Genomic DNA, 22,351 nt, shown 5'->3' on the forward strand with positions numbered 1-22,351 from the left:
GCACATGTTAAGAACTGAAGGGGGACTACTTGAAATGACTTAAGAATCATCCCATGCAAATAATATTGTTTTGCCCAAATAAACTATTCAGAAAGCTATCTCCGCCTTTATTCATTCAACCAGTAAATATGGAGTGTTATTTCCATGTCAGGCTCTGGCATTACCAGCACCAGCAGCAAACAAATAAGCATCCGGACACATACATCATTTTACAAACTGGTAAGTCTGTGAAGGAAAAGTAAAGAGCATGATAAAAACAGGTAACCAGTATGGTTTAGACAGAGGTGATACAGAAAACATTTCTAAGGCATGAGGGATCCAAAAGAAAGTGTGACTGATGCTCTGTGAGCAAAGGGAAGGATGCTGGGGTGCAGGGGTGGGGGGAGGTGGTGCTGATGAAGAGGGGGCAGAGGCTTGCTGCCCTGGGCTGTCAGGGTGCGGGGTTATCTTATGCATTGGGGAAAACCAGTGTGGAGTTGCAAGTGCTGAAAAAGATCACCACTAGAGTCCTTTTTTTTTTTTTTTCCTTTTTGTAGACATTGGCAAGTTGGTAAAATGCACATAGAAATGCAAATAACCAAACAATTTTGAAAAAGAATTTGTACTACCCGATTTCAAAACTTGCTACAGAGCTACAGTAACCAAGAGTGCATTTGGCATTAGGATGGTCATATTGAACAAATAAGACAGAATAGAGTCCAAAAATAGTGCTCACTTCGGCAGCACGTATACTAAAACTGGGCCGGTACAGAGAGGATTAGCACGCCTCTGCACAAGGATGACACGGATTTGTGAAGACTTCCACATTTTTGAGTGATGTATAGAATTGTTCAATCACTATATTGAACACCTGAAACTAATACAACACTGTGTTAATTATACTGGAATTAAAATTTAAAACTTAATAAGAAAGTCCAGGAATAGACCTACACATATATGGTTAGTCGATTTTTGACAAAAGTGCCAAATTAATTCAATGCGGAAGGTACAGTTAGTCAACTAACGGTGCTGGAACAACTGAATATCTAGGGGGAATGACCTTCAACTCTTCCCTCACATATGCAACAGTTAAAGCAAAGATCTGAACATAAAAACTGTAAAACTTCCAAGAGAAAATAGAAAAATCTGTGACTTTGGATTAGGCAACAATTTCTTAGAACACGAAAAGCATGGCTTAGAAATACTGATAAGCTGGACTTATCCAAATGAAAACTTCAAGGGACGCCTGGGTGGCTTGGTTAAGCATCCAACTCTTGGTTTCGGCTCAGGTCATAATCTCATGGTTCGTCAGATTGAGCCCCATGCCGGGCTCTGGGCTGACAGCATGGAGCCTGCTTAGGATTCTCTCTCTCCCTCTTTCTCTGCCCCTCCTCTCTATCAAAATAAATAAATGAACTTAAAAAAATGAAAACTTCAAGTTTCCACAAAAGGAAAATACAAACTCCAGACTGAGATAAAACATGCATAACACATATCCAATAAAGGCTTTCTATCCGGAAAAAAACCCTTAAAACTCAATAAGGCAAGGCTATTCAATAAAAAACAGGCAAAAGATTTGAACACTTTTTTTTTAAGATTTTATATTTTTTAAGTAATCTCCATGCCCAGCGTGGGGCTCAAACTCACAACCCTGAGATCAAGAGTCTCGTGCCTTCCAAACCTAGCCAGCCAGATGCCCCAAAGATTTGAACAGAATTGTCACAAAAGGAGATGTGCTAATGGCCAGAAAAGCACAGGGAAAATGTTCAACATCACTGGTTGTCAGGGAAATGCAAATTAAAACTACACTAAGATTCCACTACTCACCTACCCACTACAATGGCTGAGTTAAAAAAATTTTTTTTTAATGTTTATTATTTTTGAGAGACAGAGACAGAGTGCAAGCAGGGGAGGGGCAGAGAAAGAACGAGACACAGAATCCAAAGCAGGCTCCAGGCTCTGAGCTGTCAGCACAGAGCCCGATGTGGGGCTTGAACTCACAGACTGCAAGATCATGACCTGAACTGAAGTAGGCCCTTAACCGACTGAGCCGCCCTGGTGCCCCTAGAATGGCTGAGTTTAAACAGAATTACAACACCAAGTGTTGACAAAGGTATGGGAATACAAAGTGTATGGCCATTTGAGAAAACAATTTGGCAGATTGGGGCAGTGATTTCATCCACCTAAGAGAAGCATGCCCACACTTGAACTTGAATATTCACAGCTGCTAGATTCACACCAGCCCCAAACTAGAAACAATCCAAATGCTGTCATTGTGAGTGGCAAGGACGTTGTAGTATTATGCTCATGGGATGGAATACTGCTCAGCAATGAAGAGGAACAAATCACTGATACCTACAACTGTATGGATGAGTCTTAACATGCTCAAATAAACCAAACACAAAAGAATACATAAATATGATTCTATTAATACAAAAATCTAGAAAGGCAAAAGTAACCCATGGTGACAGAGAGGGGTAAGTGGTTGCCAGGGAGCTAAGATTGGGAAGGTAGGAATGAAGTGCATCCAACAGGATTTTCAAAAGATAATTTTGGAGCGCCTGGGTGGCTCAGTTGGTTAAGTGTCTGACTTCAGCTCAGGTCACGTCTCATGGTTCGTGGGTTCTGGCTCTACACTGGGCTCTGTGCTGACAGCTCAGAGCCTGGAGTCTTCGGATTCTGTGTCTCCCTCTCTCTCTGCCACTTCTCGGTTTGCGCTCTTTCTCAAAAATAAATAAACATTAATGTTTTTTAAAAAGATAATTTTCAAAAAAACAAAATGATTCTCTTACAGATATAAAAATGAACACGAGTTAAAGATTTTCTTTAACTCCCGAATGAGGAAACTGGTAAAGATATTATAAGCAATCAAAGGAGATACTGAAAAACAAGAACATTTATAGATCAAGAATATCGAAATGGATGTGCAAATGTAGGCAAAACTGGGGGCACCTGGGTGGCTCAGTCGGTTAAGTGTCTGACTTTGGCTCAGGTTATGATCTCACAGTCCATGGGTTCGAGCCCCGCATCGGGTTCTGTGCTAGCAGCTCGGAGCCTGGAGCCTGCTTCAGATTCTGTGTCTCCCTCTGTCTCTGCCCCTCCCCTGCTCGCGCTTCTGTCTCTCTCTCTCTCTCAAAAGTAAATAAAAATTAAGAAAAAAAATTGTAGGCAAAACTGGTTTCTTCTATACTGGGAGGTCAAATGAACCTCAGAGGACAGGGCATAACTTGCATTTCCATATGTAATAACTATTTTACTTCGTTATTCTTGCCTACAACCTATACAGGGCTGTAAAATAGCTCAAAGAATCAAAGAGTAGAATCAGATGAACTCAGAAGCATGTACTGTATGTAGACGATGCCTTGTTTTCCACTGAAGATAACCAAGAGCATTCGTGAGGAGGCAGTGAGAACAGGAGAGGATATAATAGAACCAGTCAGGAGGCTACTACAGCTGTCCAGGTAAGGGGGAGAGGGGCCTGGAGCACAGTGGTAGTGACTGACTCAGACAGGTATGCACAAATGAATGAACTTGAGCTCTGACTTTGAGCTGGCAGAAGGTGTAAAAGTTTGATGAAAAGAGGGGCACCTGGGTGGCTCAGTTGGTTAAGCGTCAGCTCAGGTCATGATCTCTCAGTACATGGGTTCGAACCCTGTGTGAGGCTCTAAGCTCAGAGCCTGGAGCCTGCTTCAGATTCCATGTCTCCCTCTCTCTCTTCCCCTCCCCTGCTTGTGCTCTGTCTCTGTCTCTCAAAAATGAATAAATGTTTAAAAACTGTTTTTTAAATGCTAAAGAACAAGGTAGTCTCACTTTTTGTCTAGAAAAAAAAAAACCAGTATGACAAAGCAGGTGCTCAAATGCAGGTTTCTTTGGGCTAACAGTTGAATGTTTACCATGTACCAAGCATCTTATTAGGTTGAACCTCATGAAATTGCCAATATTTGGCACTTTTGACCAAAAAATGGTAACTGCACCCTAATAAGAATCCTTAGCATAGATTCTTATTTACTTCTTACACCTGTGAGGTAGGTACCCCCCACCCCCCCACTCCCCCACTTTTATAAATGACAAATTCACCAAGAGGTCAAAGAACTTGTCCAATAATATCAACTTCTTAGTAAATGGTGGGAGCCGGATTCAAACCTTGGTGGCCAACTCCAGACCCAGTGTAATCCCTGTGATGCACTACTATTCAAACCACTGCCTATCAACAATAGCCAAAGTATGGAAAGAGCCCAAATGTCCATCGATGGATGAATGGATAAAGAAGATGTGGTAAATATATACAATGGAGTATTACTCGGCAATCAAAAAGAATGAAATCTTGCCATTTGCAACTACGTGGATGGAACTGGAGGGTATTATGCTAAGTGAAATTCGTCAGAGAAAGACAAAAATCATATGACTTCACTCATATGAGGACTTTAAGAGACAAAACAGATGAGCATAAGGGAAGGGAAACAAAAGTAATATAAAAACAGGGAGAGGAACAAAACAGAAGAGACTCATAAATATGGAGAACAAACAGGGTTACTGGAGGGGTTGTGGGAGGAGGGATGGGCTAAATGGGTAAGGGGCACTAAGGAATCTACTCCTGAAATCATTGTTGCACTATATGCTAACTAATTTGGGTGTAAATTTAAAAAAAAAATTAAAAACAAAACAAAACAAAACACTCAGAGCCCTGGCCTGTGCCGCTGGGGATTGGAATGGTTTCTCAGAACTGTGCCTGGGCCCCTAAGTTTTTCACTTTACCCTATGGCATATTTCCTGGCCATCCTCCCAGCACCTCCAGGGATTTGCTATTCCTGCCCTGAAACCAGGCAGCCTTTGTGGTCCCTGAATAGGCCTTCTTCCTAGTGTCTTCCCACAGCTCCTCACTGACCTGTCCAAACCGCTCTGCCCCCGCCCTGCATCACTGCGCTCACATTCCCTCACAGCCCCCATCCAGGCCACTAAAATTGTCACTGCCCTTCAGGGTTCCTGATCTCTATCACGAGCTGAGGTTTTATTTCATGACCCGCATATGCTACACGTGAGGATCCCTGCACAAGAGTCTCGCTAGAGGGAGTGGGTGGTCCCATTGTTTTATCCGGGATAAAACTAGGTGACACCCAGTGGCCGGGCTAGATCTTCTGACCACTCCCTCAACGTGTCTAGCTGCTGTGCTCCTGGGGCTCTATCCTCACATCTGAGTCTCAACTCTCTCTCGGTTTTTGTGCTCTGAGAACATCCTGAGGAAATCGGGTGCACAGTGGCAGGTGTTTTTCTGGGCTCCACCTCCAGCTGGGGAGCTCGGAGAGCCCTGGAGGAGTTACTTCCCGGCCCGCTTCCCTGAGCAAACCTACCTCGAGGCACAAACAAACATCTGCCCCAGGCCGGAGGGCTCTCACGCTGGGCTGCGGCGCGTTCCCCGCTCGCGGGGTCCTGGGGGTCCGTGTGTCCCCGCGCCGTCTGCGCGCCCGCGGGGAGGGCGACCCGCAAGAGTGGCAGTGCGGAGCCTGAGCGCGCCGTGCCGGCCGGTCGCGACGTCCCCTGAACAGGAATTCGCTCGGGGCTGCGACGGCACCAGCGGCGGGGACAGGGGGCGGGGAGGCGGCCAGATCAAAGGGAGCCGAGACTGTCCGGGCGCGTCGAGGAGCCGCCCCTCCGGGAAGGGCGGGGACATCCCGGGCGCTGACCCGAGAGCCGCGAGGCTCCCCCGCCCCCCGCGTCCCCGCGACCGCCGGTCTCCCCCACCTCCCGCCCCCGCCCCTCGCCCCCCGCGGCCGGCGCGCTCCCGCCCTTGGAGGAGGCGAGGCCCGGCGCAAACCGACGCGCGGGAGCTGCTCAGGAGGCGCGGAGGCTCGGCGCGGAGCAGCGCCGGCAGGGAGACGATGCCTCGATTGCCCGGCCGCGCGGGGCTCCTCCTCGGCGTGGTGCTGCTGGCGGCGCTGCTGGCCGCGGGCCGGGCTCTCCCCCTGAGGAAGCCGCGGCCCCGGAGTCCCGCGAGGCTGGCGGAGGTGAGCGGCGGGCAGAGGGGTCGGCGCAGGGCCCGGGGCGCGAGCGGCGACCTCCGAGGGCGGGAGCGGGGCGGGGACCAGGTGCGGCGGACCCCCCCCCCAAGCCCCCGCCCCGACCGCGTGGCTGGCCGGCCGAGGACAGACTGCGCTAGTGGGCAGAGGGCCGGGCGCGGACCTCCCCCCACACGCCCCGAACGGCCCGGCCTCTCCCACCTGCGGCCGCCTCGCCCTGAGCGAACCTCTCCTGCAACCCCCACTGTCCGGGGGCGCGTTCCCAGAGGAGTAGGGAGGGTGGGAGGGGAACGCGACGCTCCGCGGAGTTGCTGAGGTTCAACCCGCCCAATAACGGCCGGTGCAGCCTCAAATCAAACCTGCAAAAGATTGGAGTCCCTTTGGATGTGAATTGAGACGAGATGAGGTAGTGAGTGGGGTCTTTCAACTTGGCTGGAGAGTAATATCAGCCAGGGACCTTGATATTACTATGTAGTTCTAAGAGCAGAAGTCGCTAAGACGTGGCGGGGTGGGGGTGGGGGGACACTTTCTGGGTGGCCCGTGAGTGGGCTTTGGGGATGCGACCGAAAACAGAGGAGCGAGTCGGAGAAGAGTAGTTTAGACGCGAAGAGGAACCACGGTCTGTCGACACCTGTCTCCCTTCACCAGGGGTCCACAGTCCAGCCATTACTGCGTGGATTGTCCCCTTGGGGACAAAACCCTCCCGACTTGTTCCAGGGTTTGCGGGCTGGTGTGGTAGGGGATCCTGGCTCCTTCCAGGCTCTGAGCTGTTCTAGGAGGAGGAGACCAGAGTAGTTCTTTCCATTTTCCAGACGAAGGCACTGAGAGGCCCCGCCGGGTGCGTGCAGGAGACCGGTGGGTGAGCGGCACCAGAGCTCGGGCTGCTAGCGGTGCCCAGGCTGCTGAGGCCCTCCAGAGGCGGCCGGGAGCACCGCCTGCATTTGAGGTCTCTGTGGACTGGTGTTTTATCCACGTTTTTTTTCAACGCTGCCTTTCTAAGGAGTCTTTTAGACATTTTTCCCCCCTAAATGCCTCTCCCACTGAAATTGGGATATACCATTTCATGAATATACTGTTTATGTATCATGGCACTTGGGTATGTTACAAACCATTGTAATATCTAAGATTTTTTGTCTCCTGTTGAGACTACATCCTGTAGACCAGAGTTTCTCATCCTCCACAGTCCTGTCATTTGGGGTTGTATAATTCTTTGTTGTGCCTTGTGGGACATTTAACAGCATCCTTGGCTTTAACCTGTTAGGTGTTTGTAGCACCCACTGCCGGACAGAGCCAGACATTGCCCTGTGTTTCCTGACGGACACCCCTCTCCCCCACCGTTGCTGACAACCACTGCTGTAGACAAATCCAGAGGAAGTGAACATCCCCTGGCCAGTCCCACCTCCTAGGTGGAGGTGGCAGTGGTCATAAAGTTAATTGAATTGGCATTTTTTTTTCCTACTCATTTTGACATATTTTCTATTTTAGTACTTACTGCCTTGTATTGTGATTATTTTTGATATATTTGCCAGATCTTCCCCTGAGACCAGTCTAGAGGATAGGTTATTTCAGAGCCAAAGTCATACCCCCAGCTCCAGTATAGGGCCTGGTGGAACCCTCAAACATATGTTAAATTAGTGCCATGAATGAAAAACAGAGCTTAGAGCTCAGGTCCTGGGGTTCTGGTCTCAGTGGGTCATTAACTCAGGTATGACTCACCTCAGATGATTTCCTGACATTTATTTATTTTTTTTTTAAATTTTTTTTTCAACGTTTATTTATTTTTGGGACAGAGAGAGACAGAGCATGAACGGGGGAGGGGCAGAGAGAGAGGGAGACACAGAATGGGAAACAGGCTCCAGGCTCCGAGCCATCAGCCCAGAGCCCGACACGGGGCTCGAACTCACGGAGCGCGAGATCGTGACCTGGCTGAAGTCGGACGCTTAACCGACTGCGCCACCCAGGCGCCCCTGATTTCCTGACATTTAAAATAAGGGGCTAAGTCATCTCTGTGATCCCGTCCAGTTCAAATACTGCTTCAGAAGTCCATGTGATGTGTGTTAAAGCTGTTATGTAATCAAGGTGGTAGTTAAGACATTATGTTGACATAATGCAGACTGCTCTTCTAGGGCCTTAGGTGATATGTCAGAAATAAATGACAACTCCAGAGACTTTTATGATGAAGCTGAAGAACATACGGCCCCTCGGTGTTGTTCCCATGGGTGTTGGATGGGTGTTAGTCTCATTTTCCAGATGAAAAAAATCAAGGCACAGAGACATTAAGCCTGACTGAGACTGGGAGCCAGGTCTGTCATTTCAAGAGCTAGACCCGGGACCTCAGGGTCCATCTTTGTATATCATGCCCCAGCCTGCTCATCGTAAGTCTTGAAAGGTCTTGAAATCATTGGCATCGTGAACAAAATGTGCCACCCTCTCTCTGGTCAGGCCTGTTGCTGAGCATCAGTTTACTCCCACAGTCAAATGGGAATAAGAGAACCCATTCTGTCGGATGGCCTGCTGGGTGAGAAAGCACTGGACGTACACATGTGTGGCATTGTCGTTACAAGAGTTTGTTGGGTGAGGCGCCTGGGTGGCTCAGTCGGGTGAGCATCTGACTCTTGATTTCGGCTCAGGTCATGATCTCACAGTTCGTGACTTTGAGCCTCGCATCGGGCTCTGCACTGACAGTGTGGAGCCTGCTTGAGATTCTGTCTCTCTCTTTGCCTTTCCCTCACCCATGCTCACTCTTTCTCTCTCTCTGCTCTCTCTGTACATTAAAAAGAGATTCAAACTCATAACATAGTTAAAAAAAAAAAAACCACAAGGGTTTGTTGGGCACCAGACAGGCAAAGAAAGAATGACAGAACTCTGCCTTGGGTGTCTTCTGTTCTGGATAGGATCCAAACACCACCCAAACAGCCACAGTGCCTAGCATTTTGTGGTCCTTGTCTTGTTTTCCTTGTTTTAGGGACGAGGAAACAGACAGTGGGTCTAATAACTAAGCCTCGGGTCTGCAGCTAGTGAGTGGCTGTCTCTCAGGCAGAGCTGAGTTTGAAGCCGAGCTTCGATATTATTACAACCTTGGACTTTATGTAAATCCCTTACCCTCTCTGAGCCTCCATAGCCTCATCATTAACATAGAGACAGTCACATTCACCCCTTGGGGTGCTAGTGTTCATTTAGTCACTCAGCAGTGATTTATTGAGCTCCTCCCATGTACCAGGCACAGGATACTGCGTGAAACAAGCAGACAAAGTCCTACCTGCACTCTAGCTGGGGTGGCTGGGGTGACAGAAGGCACATCCAGGGCCTACTAGCTCAGGCCTGGTAGAGAAGATGTGCTCAGACAGTACTCACGGGTCAGGGCTCAGGGGGCTCTGCCCGTATCTCTGCCTTACTCCCTGTTGCCAGTGTCCAGTTGCTTGAGGGCTGTCACTGGCACGAGGGCCTGTTTTCAGCTGTACATGACCGATCTGAGGTTCCCCGGGGAACAAATCCTCTCCTCCACCCAGAAGCCCGTAATCAGTGACTGGTGAGGTTTGCAGGTATGTAGCACAGCTCCCTACTTCTGGGGGAATAACTGAGGCACCAGTAGGATTGAGCTCCACTTGTCCACCATGGTCACTAACTTGATGGAGCATTCTTTATTAGCTGCCTCCCACCCGTGACCCACTCCCCCACTCCCTGCTGGTGTCTCCTGGGATCACCTTCCAAAGGAATGCCCTTGAATTCTGGTGTCAGCATTGGCTTCTGAAGAAACCCAAACTAAGACCCATGGCCCCATTCCACTCCTGAGAGTTCTGGGGCCTGAAGCACAGAGCAGGGGCTCTAAGCAGCTCTAGAGAAGGGAGGCTGTGACGTGTGGCTGTGGTGGTTAGCCAGGAGTTTCTGTGGCCTAGAGGTTGGAGAGGGCTGGAAATGAATATTCTGAGCCCTGCTGGATGCTAGCTCTCTCCCATCATTGTTCTCATTTTACACATAAGGATGCTCACAGAGGTTCTGTCCCATCAGTGTTCCACAGGTCAGAAACCAGACTATTCAGGGATTCAGATCTAAGCAACCTGACTTTAGAGCAAGGTTTTTTTTTCTTTTCTTTTTTTTTAAGTTTATTTATTTATTTAAGTAATCTCTACGCTCAGCATTGGGGTTCAAACTCACAACCCCAAGATCAAGAGTCGCATGCTCTACCAACTGAACCAGCCAGGCGCCCCCTAGAGCAGGGTTTCTTAATTGCAGCACTGTTTTTAAAAAAAAAACTTAAAAAAAAATTTTTTTTTAATGTTTATTTATTTTTGAGAGAGAGAGACACACACACAGAGTGCAAGCAGGGGAGGGTCAGAGAGAGAGGGAGGCACAGAATCGAAAGCAGGTTCCAGGCTCTGAGCTGTCAGCACAGAGCCCGACGTGGGACTTGAACCCATGAACCGTGAGATCATGACCTGAGCTGAAGTCGGCACTTAACCAACTGAGCCACCCTGGCACACATAAAAAAAAATTTTTTTTTAATTTATTTATTTTGAGGAGAGAGAGAGAGTATAAGTGGGGGAGGGGGAGAGAGAGAGAGAGGGAAAGAGAGAGAGAGACACAGAATCTGAAACAGGCTCCAGGCTCCGAGCTGTCAGCACAGAGCCCATCGCAGGGCTCTAACTCAGGAACAATGAGATCATGACCTAGGCCAAAGTCCACGCTTGACCGGCTGAGCCACCCAGGTGCCCCTTGATTGCAGCACTGTTGACATTCTGGACTGGATGATTTTTGTGAGGGCTGTCCTATGTGTTGTAGGATCTCCCACATGGTGCCAGTAGAACTCCTCTCCAAGTGACAACCACAAATGTCTCCAGACATTGCCAAGTGTTCTCAGATGAGAACCATTGCTTAACTACCCACTCACAAGGCGGTGATATCCACATCAGCCAGAAAGGCTGCAGCCCCTGAACTCCTGCAGTCCTGAGGCTGCGGACAGAGGAGCTACTGAGCCAAGGCACCGGGACAGTTAGGGCTTTGGTGGCATAGTGAGTGGGAGCTGCCAGGAAAGCAGCATATGGGGATGTCCCAGGCCTCCAAGACTGGTCAGTGAAGGAGCTAAGTTGTTCTTACTCATCTGTCCATCCTCTCTGCTCGTCTGGCCTGGCTGTTGAGACCAGAGCACTTTGACTCAGTAACAGACTCCAGGGCCAGGCTCAGATGAGCCATGGTGATTAGTGCAGGAGCCTTGGAACCAGGTGTTTGGGCAACACCGAAGGAGGGGGTTAAAGGGGAGAGGCCAAAGGTTCTGACTCTCTTTTTCAACCCAAGGAAAGAAAGTCATAGTGAGAAATTAGACTGAATAAGCCCCTGATATGTGAAATAGACTCTCCACACCCTTGCCTGTAGTGTCACAGCAAAACAGTTAAGAGTGTGAGCTCTCAGGTGCCTGGCTGGCTCAGTTGGTAGAGTGTGTGACTCGATCTCAGTGTTGTGGGTTCGAGTCCCACGTTGGATGTAGAGATTACTTAATAAAATTTTAAAAAGAGAGAGAGAGAGAGAATGGGCTCTGGACCCAGGCTGTCTGTTTCAAATCCTAGGCTCTGCCACTAAATGTCTGTGTGACCTGAGGCAAGTTACTTGCCCTCTCTGTGCTTTAGTTTCCATTGTCAAAATGGGGATGACAACCTCTGAGGGTTGTTGGGAGAATGAAATGAATGATTAAGTGTTTAGAACAGTGCCTGGCACACACATGCTGTGGAAGTAAGTGTTTGATAAATAAATTTCTGACAATCCTTCCAGGTAGGAATTATCCTCATTTTGCAGATCAAGTTGAATGAGCTAGTAAGAGGCAGAGCTAGGATTTGAACCCAAGCTGATCTGACTGTCCAGACCTGTGTTTTTTCACATGGCTTTAGGTATGAGATGGGAAGTGAGGTCAAGGCTGTGGCCTGGGTGGGGCATGCTTTACATCATAAGGCAGCTCTGGACAGTGCCCCCTCTGTCCTGTTCTAGAGACCTGAGCAATGGCTGTAGCCTGGAAGTAGGTGGATGGCCACCCCAGTGTCCCACTGTCTGAGCAGGTGAGGGCTGCTGCTGGAGTCAGAGACAACCAGGGCCTTTCACTTACTATCTGAGCCGAGGCAGGGACTGTCACGGTGTGGACCCCATGGGCACTGGCTGGTGGAGGGAATTACCTGGCAGACAGACAGCTGCGACGGCACCTGAACTAGGAAAAGGTGCTGGGTCCCAGACGGGCAGGAGGAGGAAGGTAGCAGTGGTCAGAGATGCTAAGGAACACAGCCCTCACGTGGACAGCTTGGGAGGGTCAGTGACAGGGGAGCCTGCTGGGGGAAGGCCCAGGTCTGCCACTACCCTCCTTGTCAGCCTTTCTGGGCCTTCCTGCCCTGACTTGTGAGACCCGCCATCTGTTCCTGGGCAAGAGCCCTGGGGGATTCTGAGGCATGTGGTCTGTGAACTGCACTTGGAAACACTGCCTTAAACAACATGCTTCCCTCTATGGACCTCAGTTTCTTCATCTGTAAAATGAGGAGGTTGGCTTATGTTTCTTCCACATGTAGAAACCTGATTTAGCCCCCCCTGTTATGACTCATGTTGGCACCATTTGTCCAAGCACTCTGTGCACATGGCCTCATTTACTCTCTGAGGCGTTAAAACACGTATGTTTGGATCCATGGTCACAGGGTGAATTTGTGGCCTGGTCAGACCCCAAGACTCCTGCGTTGCCTACTTTGGGTCCATTTGGGGTAAGCCCTGACCCCAGTCACCCCCGCCTCCCCTTCTCTCTCCTTCAGGTCTCAGCCTCCCCAGATCCCAGCTCTCCTAGGGAAGAGGAGAGGACCCCCCCGCTCCCCAGAACCCGCCTCCAGGCAGGGCCACGCCAACATAGGCGCCGGGATCTCAGTGAGCCAGCAGCCCTGAGCCTGGACAAGACGTCCATGCCAAGGACCCTGGAGGACACTCCCTTGCTGCTGGAGCTGCAGAAGCTGCCAGGATTGGCTAACACAGACTTGACTGCCCCAAACCCCAATATCCAGGTGAGAGCTACAGGAGGGCATAGGCCCAGTGGACACCTAGAGAGGAACTGGGCTGACCGGCTCCATCCTGAGGTCAGGCGTCCCCATCCTGTATTCCTTGGAGGGCGGGGGTTCTTTTGGGGTCACAGAGTAGTGGGGGCTGCTCCTCTACTTCCCAGCTGCGGGCCAAGCAGGGCATGTGGCCCTCTGAGCCTGTGTTTTCCAGTCCATAGCAAAGGAGAAACAGCACCAGCCTGGTAGGGCTGTCATGAAGACCCAAGGAGTGGGGAAGCTTTCTGGATGGCAGGGCCTTCTAGGGAAATGGGGAAGGGGCGACTTGTGGCCCCTACCCAGGCCCAACCCTTCCTGCAGGGTTGGTTGAGTGCAGAATGGGGTGGGCTCGTGGTAGGGGGCTGCCCGCTGGAGGGGCTTTATGGAGCCAGTGGAATTCCAGTTTACATTCTCCACTGCCAGTCCTCAATCCCTGATGATAAGAGTCCTGCATTTTGTGCAGCACCTACAGTTTGCAAAACACTTTCATCAAAAGAGAAAAGGCAACGGGGAAGTGTAGAAACTAACATTCTAAACTTGTTTAAGAGTTTGTGTGTATGCATGTGCGCGCGCGTGCATGTGTAAAACCTGGAAGTTTAATTATCAAAATGTTATTTGTCAGAGATGGAGCGATTTTAATTTTTTTCATTATATTTTGCTGGTTTTCCCCCAAATTGTGTTCGGCGATCTCGTATTATTTTATAATAGCCAAAAACAATGTTTCAAAGTTCACTTTCATGTAAATGATTTCATGTTACTTATTTCCCATCCACAATGTGGTGAATGAGAGCCCCCCCCACCCCCGCCCCCCCCAGGGCTGCTGTGGGGCTTTGCTCTCTTTGCTATCATTTTCCAGCCCTACAGCGAGACCCAAGGCTGTTAGTGGCCCCAAATTCTGGGCAGCCTGCAGCAGAGTTCACAGCCAGCTTCTCTTAAACTAGTGGGTCTCTACCCTTGGCACATGTTAGAGCCACCATACCTAGCCCCACCTCAGATAATTAAATTCATGTCTAGGGTTAGGTCAAGGAGTCTGGAATATCCAGGGGATTCTGATGCACAGCCAAGTCTTAAATTGTGACCCCGTGTGCCCTGGGAGGCCAGGAAGGTTGGCCAAGAGAATGAGCTGGTTTGGAGGAAAGGTTGGTCCTCTGCCCCTGCCCCCACACTTGTCATCTCTCCTCTCCTTGGAGCCTTGCTCTGAGTACTCCTTCACTGGCTGGCCTGTGTCTGACCCCCTGCAGGTGACCATCGAGGTGGTGGAGGATCCCCAGGCGGAGGTGGAGATGGACCTATTGGCTGAGCCCAGCAGTCGCTGGCCCCAGGGTGCCTCTAGCTGGCTGTCCGCCAAGGAGCTCTTCTGGCCCCTATTCTGGAGCTACCTGGAGGGCGAGGAGGGGAGGACCAATCTCAAGGGCAGAGCCCCAGGGGAAGAAGAGGAGGAGGAAGAAGTGGAGGAGGAGGATTACCCTGCAGAGTATAGTGAGAGTGAGGACCAGGAGGACAACGAGGAGGAAGAGGAGGAGGAGGAGGAGCCTGGGTTCAGTGGGGCCACAGGCAGCTGGGAGCAGGGCTGGCTGGCCCCTGGGGACTGGGCCTTCAAGGAGCCAGACGGCTATGGTGAGCATCCCCACCTTGGCATCCCCGGCTGCTGCTTCTGGAAGTTCTGAGAGTAACTGGGGCTAAAGGGAGGCCTGAGAGCTTCACCGAGCAGGGGCAGCTATGAAGGCCAGAAGCTTAGGCCTGTACAAACACCATCATCTGCTAAATAGCAACATTACCCATAGCTTGCAAAATCTGTTTTTCCCCCAAACATTTGACCTTCACAACAGCCCTGAGACCCCCTAAGCAAATCGACGTTTGTTAATTTTATATATATTCATAGCTGTCACTTTCCAACAAATTGGGAAATATGGTAAACCCCACCACTCATAACTGATCTCATTTTCAGACTGTGTGGGCTTGAATCCTGGCTCTGCTGCTTACCAGCTGAGTGACCTTGGGCAAGTTACTTAACCTCTCTATGCCTAATTTACTTCCTCTCTAAAATGGAGAATGGCACAACCCTTAACTACATAAGATTGGGCGTAGAGGGTATTGAGTTAATACATTTAAAGTGCCAGCATGTAGTAAACTAAGTATTGGCTGTTTTTATTATTTTTATTAGAAAACAACATAGCACAGACTATCAGAAAATACCACCTAACACCTGGCCAGCTCCCATGACAGCCATTCTTGTTGTCGTTCAGGTTTTCCTGGGTACAGACGTGTTTCATGGACAGTTACAGCCATTCTCCCTAGAGCCCTGGTATTTCATCCTTGGACAGCGGTGCCATCATTAAGACTAAGGCATAGCAGGCTTTCCCTGGTTCACCAAAATGATGTAAATTGGCAGTTTTCATGCCTTTCAGCTTTTCTTCCATTAATTTTCCTTAAACTCTTGGTGCCCAACTGCTCCGGCCTGCCTGGGAAGTGAGGAGAGAGCTGGGTATGTCAGTACTTTGGGGGTTCCACAGAGCCCCCTGGGTCTCAGCCCTGCAACAGCCAGAGGTCTGAGGGTGCAGTCATGGTGTATTTCAGGTTCCTCAGACCAGGTCTTGGTCCCTATCATGGAAAGTCAGGACTTTCCTTCATGTCCCCAGTGCTGGGGAAGTGTTGTCAGCCTTGGTTTTAATTGACATAAAAATTATAGGTCAGAGGAGCGACTGGGTGGCTCGGTTGGTTGAACATCTGACTTCGTCTCAGGTGATGATCTCTCTGTTTGTGAGTTCGAGCCCTGCATCGGGCTTGCTGCTGTCAGTGCAGAGCCCACTTCGGATCCTCTGTCCATCCCCCCCTTCTCTGTCCATCCCCTGCTCTCTCTCTCTCTCTCTCTCTCTCTCAAAAATAAATAAACATTAAAAAATTACAAAAAAAAAAAAAACAAAACCCTCTAGGTCAGAGACGTAGGGGGACTTGCCCAGGGTCACATTGACAGTGGTCAGGTAGCTTCCAGCCCCAGATATCTTTTTCCTTCATCGCTGTGTTGGCACAGAGTGGGTGGCTGGGATTGTTGCTGTGTCTGTAGAGCCACCTGATGATTTACATGGGTGTCCACCATGCAAGGGTCCCCGGCTGAGGGACAGGTGGGGGCTGAAGTCCAGCCCGTGCTTTGTCCGCTAGGCTGGGAGCCCTGGCACGGATGGCACCCTCCTGAGGAAGGGGTACCCTTAGCTAATCTGCACCAATGCGCCCTGTGGGCTGTGCTCACTCACCCCTGGCTCCCTGCCTTGACCCAGACTATGAGCTTCAAGAGGAGTGGAGCCCCTGGTCTCCCTGCAGTGGGAGCTGCGGCAGCGGCAGCCAGAGGAGGACTCGGCCCTGCGGCTACGCCTGCACTGCCACCGAGTCCCGTGCCTGCGACCTGCCCCTTTGTCCTGGTGAGACGAACCCCAGCTCCTACACAGGCAGAGGCTTACACTCTGGGCTTGGCCCCCTGGGAATGTGGGCCTTGTTTGAGGGTGGGGCCTGGAGAAGGGATGCAGGAAGCTTATAGACACGGTGGTTCTGCCTCGTCCCAGGCCTAGTCCAGATGCTGTGGGCACCGAGAGCCTAATGAGGGCTGGGCTTCCCCACTGGGAGCACAGAGGTGCCCTGGGGCCCCACCAGCCTGGCCTCCTCTTTTCCTAAAGGCACCGAGGACAAGGACCCCTCGGGCTTCCCCGGTGAGGGGTGGCCGCCCCTGGCCCACAATGCTACGGACATGCTCAACCCAGGTCAGTGGGGAGCTAGGCCCTGCTCCTGGGGGCTTGGGGAGAACCTCTCTCGGGAGGGTGGAGCATCACTGCACAGGAGGAATCTCACCCCCATCCACTGAGGCAGAATACATGTTCCAGCTGGAAGATTAGTCTCCCCAGCAAAGAGGCCCTGTCATTTCTGAGTCCCTGTCATTTCTAGCCAGACCATTGGCCTTTCCCAACCTGATATTCCTGCTGGGAAGACCGTCCTGATGGGAGCCACTGAGCTTGGAGATCCACCTGGTGGGGCATATTCTCCCTGGCTGCGGGAAGGGATGGGGACATTCTGGCTTCCACTCCCGGGTGCTCTTGGAGGCTCCTGGGTAGGCTCTGTGTGGGAAGGGGTGCTGTCAGAAACAGTTTAGGGGCCAGAATTCCAGGACTGCTCCTTCCAGCAGTGTGGAGCAGACGATACTTTCACTGGAACATTCTGCATCTCTGTCTCTTGGTGTCACTTGCCCCTCACAAGGAGGTAGGCAGCTGCCAACAGGCCCCCTTTCGGGTGGGACCTATGCTCAATACTGTGAAGCTCCCTGAGCTGGTGTGGTGGGCCTGGCACCGTGCAGGGCAGGGGTTCCCAGAAGACTGAGGCCCGGGATCTGCCTTCAAAGAGCTCGGGCGTTAGGGGGAGAGACACACATGACCAACTTGAGCACGATGCTGCAGAGTGTGCCCCAAAGTTCTGGAGCGAGGAGGAAGGAGCCATTCCTTCTGTGTGGCCAGAGTCAGCGGCCACATTCCCAAGGTAGAGAGGATGGAGGAAGACAACATAGATGGAGGGGGTCACAGCGGGCAGAGGTGAGAGTGGGCCAACACACTTTCTTACCAGTTGCTTAAAACAGCGGTTCCTGTGCCCGACCACCCCAGCTCCTTCCCCAAGACCCCAGATCTTCCCCACCATCCAGCACATAAAGGGACAGCACCTGGCACTTCAGACAGCCTCCGGGCTCCTCCTCCAGCCCCTTGGCCAACATCCATTCTGAGCCGTAGCCTCTGGCTCCAGGTTTCCTGGGTGGTTGTGTGGTAGCCCTTATCTGGCAACAGAGGAGGCCAAGCTGGGCTGCACTCAGCTCCGCTGCGGGGCCTTCTCTCTCCAGGCATTGGCCCTTGAGCAGCCCCCACCCCACCGCGGGGCTGACTGGCTCCCCTCCCCTCTGCAGATGTGGACAGCTGTGAGAAGTGGCTGAACTGCAAGAGTGACTTCCTAGCCAAGTACCTGAGTCAGGTGCTGCAGGACCTGCCCAGCTGCCCATGCGCGTACCCGCTGGAGGCCGTGTACAGCGCGGTGAGCCTGCAGGATGAGCACCGGGGCCGAAGCTTCCAGTGGAGGGATGCCAGCGGGCCTCGAGAGCACCTGGACGTGTACCAGCCCACGGCGCGCTTCTGCCTGCGCTCGCTGCTGTCCGTGGAGAGCAGCACCCTGGCCGCCCAGCACTGCTGCTACGATGCGGGCAGCCGGCTGCTGACTCGGGGCAAGGGCGCCGGTGCTCCTGACCTCGTCAGCACTGACTTCTCGCCCGAGCTGCACTTCAAGGTGGACACGCTGCCCTGGATCCTCTGTAAGGGGGACTGGAGCCGCTACCACGCTGTGCGGCCTCCCAACAATGGCCGGGCCTGCGCCGACAACCCTCCCGAGGAGGAGTACCTGGCCCAGTTGCAGGAGGCCAAGCAGTACTAACCAGGGGGCTGCTGTTCTGGAGAAGATTCCCCTGCACACCCCTCACCCTGCCTCTGCCCAGACCCCGTGAGGCCGGCCGGCCTGGTGCTGCGGGCCCTCTGCTTGTGAACCCAAGGCAGGTCAGCACCCCAGGTGTGGGGTGTGGGGTGTGGGGCTGGGGACAGGTCGAGGGGTGTACAGGGCCCAGGCTGAGGGAGGGAGCTCAGCCCCCAAGGTCTCTGGGTGATGGGCGAGGGGGGAAGTGTGTGTCTGTGGGGGCTGCCCTCTCCTGCCCCCTGGGAGGTGCTGTCCCAGCCTGGCCACTCATGTTCCTCCCTCTCCCTCTGAGCTGGGCTCTTCCACCCTGGCTGTGGGCACACGTCGTGATTCCCAGGGCCTGTGGTGCCACAGCTGCATTTTGTCAGGCTGGCAGCCAGCCTAGCAGCCAGCCCTCTTTATCTCTGGTTGGTTGCGGGAGGCCCTCTTGCCCCACCCCTGCTGGGAGCCACCACAGACCCACACCGGGGCCCTAACAGGTTCTCCTCAACTCCGAGCTGCTTTTCAGTGGACACTACTTTGGTTAGGGCTGAAGTCAACCCGTGGGGCCCAGCGTGGACAGACAGGCTGAGGTGGCCGAGACAGGGCCGGCTCCTGGCTGGGAATGGGTCAACCAATTCAGGTCCCTTTCTTTGTCCAGCGATCTCTGCTCTGTCCAGGTTGTAGGGATGTGCAGAACTGGATGGCACTGCCCTGAATGGACACAGCTGCCACGTCTGGGTGGGCTCAGAACAGCTCAGGAGGATGTGCACCATGGTGAGCTGGTACACCAGTTCTTGGCTCGGGGTTGGCGGCAGGGAAGCCCAGATTTGGGTGGTTTCTGTGGTGTTTGTAAAGGCTCCCGCCATGGCCCACTTGGTGCTCCCGAGGTGATGTCATTGAACGCACTGAGCTCAGAGCTGGGAAGAGATGCACATAATCGGCTCACCTAGCAAACCTGGTGCTTCTTCCCTGCCCTCCTCACTCCCAAAATCTTACTTCCTTGCCTTGTTGAAGGGCTGAAGTCCCCACCATCCTGTTCACAAAAGCTCCAAAAGGTGGGAACTTCAGCCCCTAGACCGCCGCCCTGAAGCTCTTTGTGATCCTCAGCAATAAAGCACTTTATTTTCAAATTCTGTCTGATGAAGAATTTGGAGCCTCACCAGAGGTGTAGGGAGCCCTGTGTACAGCCCAAGCCAAGCCCCCATGGTCGTGTTTGTGACTCCTTAACCTAGCCGGGCAGGCAGAGCTCCTGGGATACAGAGTTTAGATGTAGATGTGAGTTATCCCTACTCATACTTGTACAGGGTTTCCTAGGAGGTACGGACCTCAGAGCACATTTACTAGTTCTTGGGGAACAGGAAGACTTCCAAGGCAGAGGTCAATTAGCATGCACTCCAGAGGAAGTGGCCCTATTTCCCCAAGTACCTTGCTGCAAGTTTGGGCAGAGTTGCCCAAAGGACTACCCCTATAAGATGACAGAAGTGGACCTGTACCCTGCCTTGGTTGCTACCCTTAACAGAAACTGCACTGTCACTACTAGCATCTGGGGAAGGACAGAGACACATCAGGAAGTAGGATGAGGCAAGGTATGTCCAGAGCCACCACCTGGAGACGCTCAGAGAACCAGATGTTTCCATAACCATCACACCTAGAGGTAAGTTTATTAGTCTGGTCCTGGGCCACAGTCTAAAAATACTCTGGTGCAACTAAAATATTACAGGGCCAGAGAGGGCAGGATCTCGTCACCAGATGGGATCCAAGTTCCCTCCCATTCTCTTGTCTGGGAAAATCAACATGATTAGTACAGGCATAATTTAATTATCTGTTAGCAGAAACTGTGTGTGTGTGTGTGTGTGTGTGTGTGTGTGTGTGTGTGTGTATTTATTTTGACAGAGAGAACACCAGTGGAGAAGGGGCAGAGAGAGGAAGAGAATCCCAAGCAGGCTCCACACTGCCAGCGCAGAGCCCCGACTTGGGGCTCAATCTCACAAATCGTGAGATTATGACCTGAGCTGAAATCAAGAGTCAGACGCTTAACTGACTAAGCCATTCAGGTGCCCCCGCAGAAACTTTTTTTTTATAAGTTAAAAATATCCTAGAGTCCTTTTTCACAGGAATCTGCTAATTCTCCTCCTTTCTAATATAACTCACCTTAACACTTGAACACACTGTCTGAATTTAATCTATACCTAGTGGTTGTCTATTACCCAAAAACTGAGTTTAGCCAGCCACATTTTTGATCTGTAAGTGACATGGGAAATTGCTACCATCTCAGACCACAGATGACAGAAGATAAAGGCGGTTTGGAAAGGAGTCTTGAAGAGGTTGGAGAGCAGGTCAGCTATAAAATAGTGTTTATTCAAACTCTACAAAGGAGAAAGAGGCACTGTGCAGGTGACTTTGGGCTCAGGGAATAGGTGTGTGTGAGGAGAAACAGTGATGGAGAGGTCACTGATCCTGTTAAAGGGAGGATTTTAGGAGCGGCCAGGACCAGAATCAGGCGGGGGCCCTCCCCCGTTTGGGTCCAGTGTTAGTGAGGTAACTGTCTTGCCTAGCTGTTCTTACTTTTCCAAACACCAGCCCTCGTGGCTGCACACCCAGCACGAACACCACCACTATTTCTAGTTTAGCTGCCCGTCATCAGGATGGCTTGCCCAATTTGTCTCCATCTGGTGTACCTCATAAAGGGTCCTAGGCTAGGCAAGACTGGTCAGATCGAATTCTTACTAGGGTTTAAAGCAACATAGTACGTCCCTTCCAGATCCTGCTGACTTCCTTTGTTGGAAGATAGAATGTTTTCAGAGCCTTTGTCCTATTGTTCATGAGAAGGTCCCAAATGTGTTTCTTTGGCTCCTCCATTACAATTAGATTTTAACAGGTGGGGGTGCTTCTCAAAATGTGTCCTGACATCAGTATCGCTTGGGGTATTTATGAAAATGTAAGTTCATGGGCCACACCCCACGCCAAGTAAGAATCTTTTAGGGGTGGAGTCCACATTTTCTGAATTTAACAGATTCCCCCCAGATGATTCTTAGGTGAATCCTTGGCCTATGATTTGCAATTTAGCCAGCTAACTAGCTTTTCAAAATATTCTTGCTCAAGGGAGAACATTTGGGCCCTTGAGTCTGGAAGTCAGTAGGTACTATTACCTATGCTTCTATATTCGTCATCTCTAATGCTCTCATAAGGTACCTGTTATAACCATTATACAGGTGGGAAAATTTGCCCCATTTGTTAGAAGTGGTATGATTCAACCCAAGTCCAACCAAGTCCACAGTTTTGTATTTAGCTCGATCTGCATTTTAGGCTAAAAAATGCTAGCAGCAAGGGGCACCTGGGTGGCTCAGTTGGGTAAGCATCTGACCCTTGATCTCAGCTCAGGTCTTGATCTCAGGGTTGTGAGTTCAAGCACCGTATTTGGCACCATGCTGGGCATGGAGCCTACTTAAAATGCTAGCAGTAAAATGGCAGTGGTAAAAATGGGAACAGCCATCATTAGTACTGGGGATGTCAACTGTTACTGAGCAGGTCACAGGAGAGTTCATTTGCCTGGTGCTTTGGTTTTTTTAAGGTGTTTATAATCTTTACTTCAGATTTCTTTTTTTTTTTTTTTTTTTTAACGTTTATTTTTGAGACAGAGAGAGACAGAGAATGAACGGGGGATGGTCAGAGAGAGGGAGACACAGAATCTGAAACAAGGTCCAGGCTCTGAGCTGTCAGCACAGAGCCCGACATGGGGCTCAAACTCACGGACCGTGAGATCATGACCTGAGCCCAAGTCGGACGCTTAACCGACCGAGCCACCCAGGCGCCCCCAGATTTTTTAAAGAACTCTAGAAT

The 22,351-nt window shown here is 51.1% G+C and overlaps 1 protein-coding gene and 1 non-coding gene across 2 annotated transcripts; both read left to right on the forward strand.

Annotated features, from left to right (window-relative positions):
• The first annotated feature begins 128 nt into the window (after positions 1-128).
• Positions 129-18,609, forward strand: ISM2 (isthmin 2). Its single transcript, XM_047079741.1, has 7 exons — positions 129-219; positions 5,266-6,263; positions 12,770-13,012; positions 14,284-14,659; positions 16,318-16,458; positions 16,711-16,794; positions 17,976-18,609. The coding sequence occupies exons 1-7, from the start codon at positions 129-131 to the stop codon at positions 18,491-18,493; spliced, it is 2,451 nt and encodes an 816-aa protein (XP_046935697.1). The 3' UTR covers positions 18,494-18,609.
• LOC124512737 (U6 spliceosomal RNA) lies at positions 708-811 on the forward strand. Its single transcript, XR_006962247.1, has one exon. It is a non-coding gene; the product is annotated as a U6 spliceosomal RNA (small nuclear RNA).
• Positions 18,610-22,351: the final 3,742 nt, after the last annotated feature.

The sequence above is a fragment of the Lynx rufus genome, unplaced genomic scaffold, assembly GCF_022079265.1.
Source record: "Lynx rufus isolate CCGP_SWC_20201006 ecotype Redwood Valley unplaced genomic scaffold, mLynRuf1.p SCAF_17, whole genome shotgun sequence".
Taxonomy (NCBI): domain Eukaryota; kingdom Metazoa; phylum Chordata; class Mammalia; order Carnivora; family Felidae; genus Lynx; species Lynx rufus.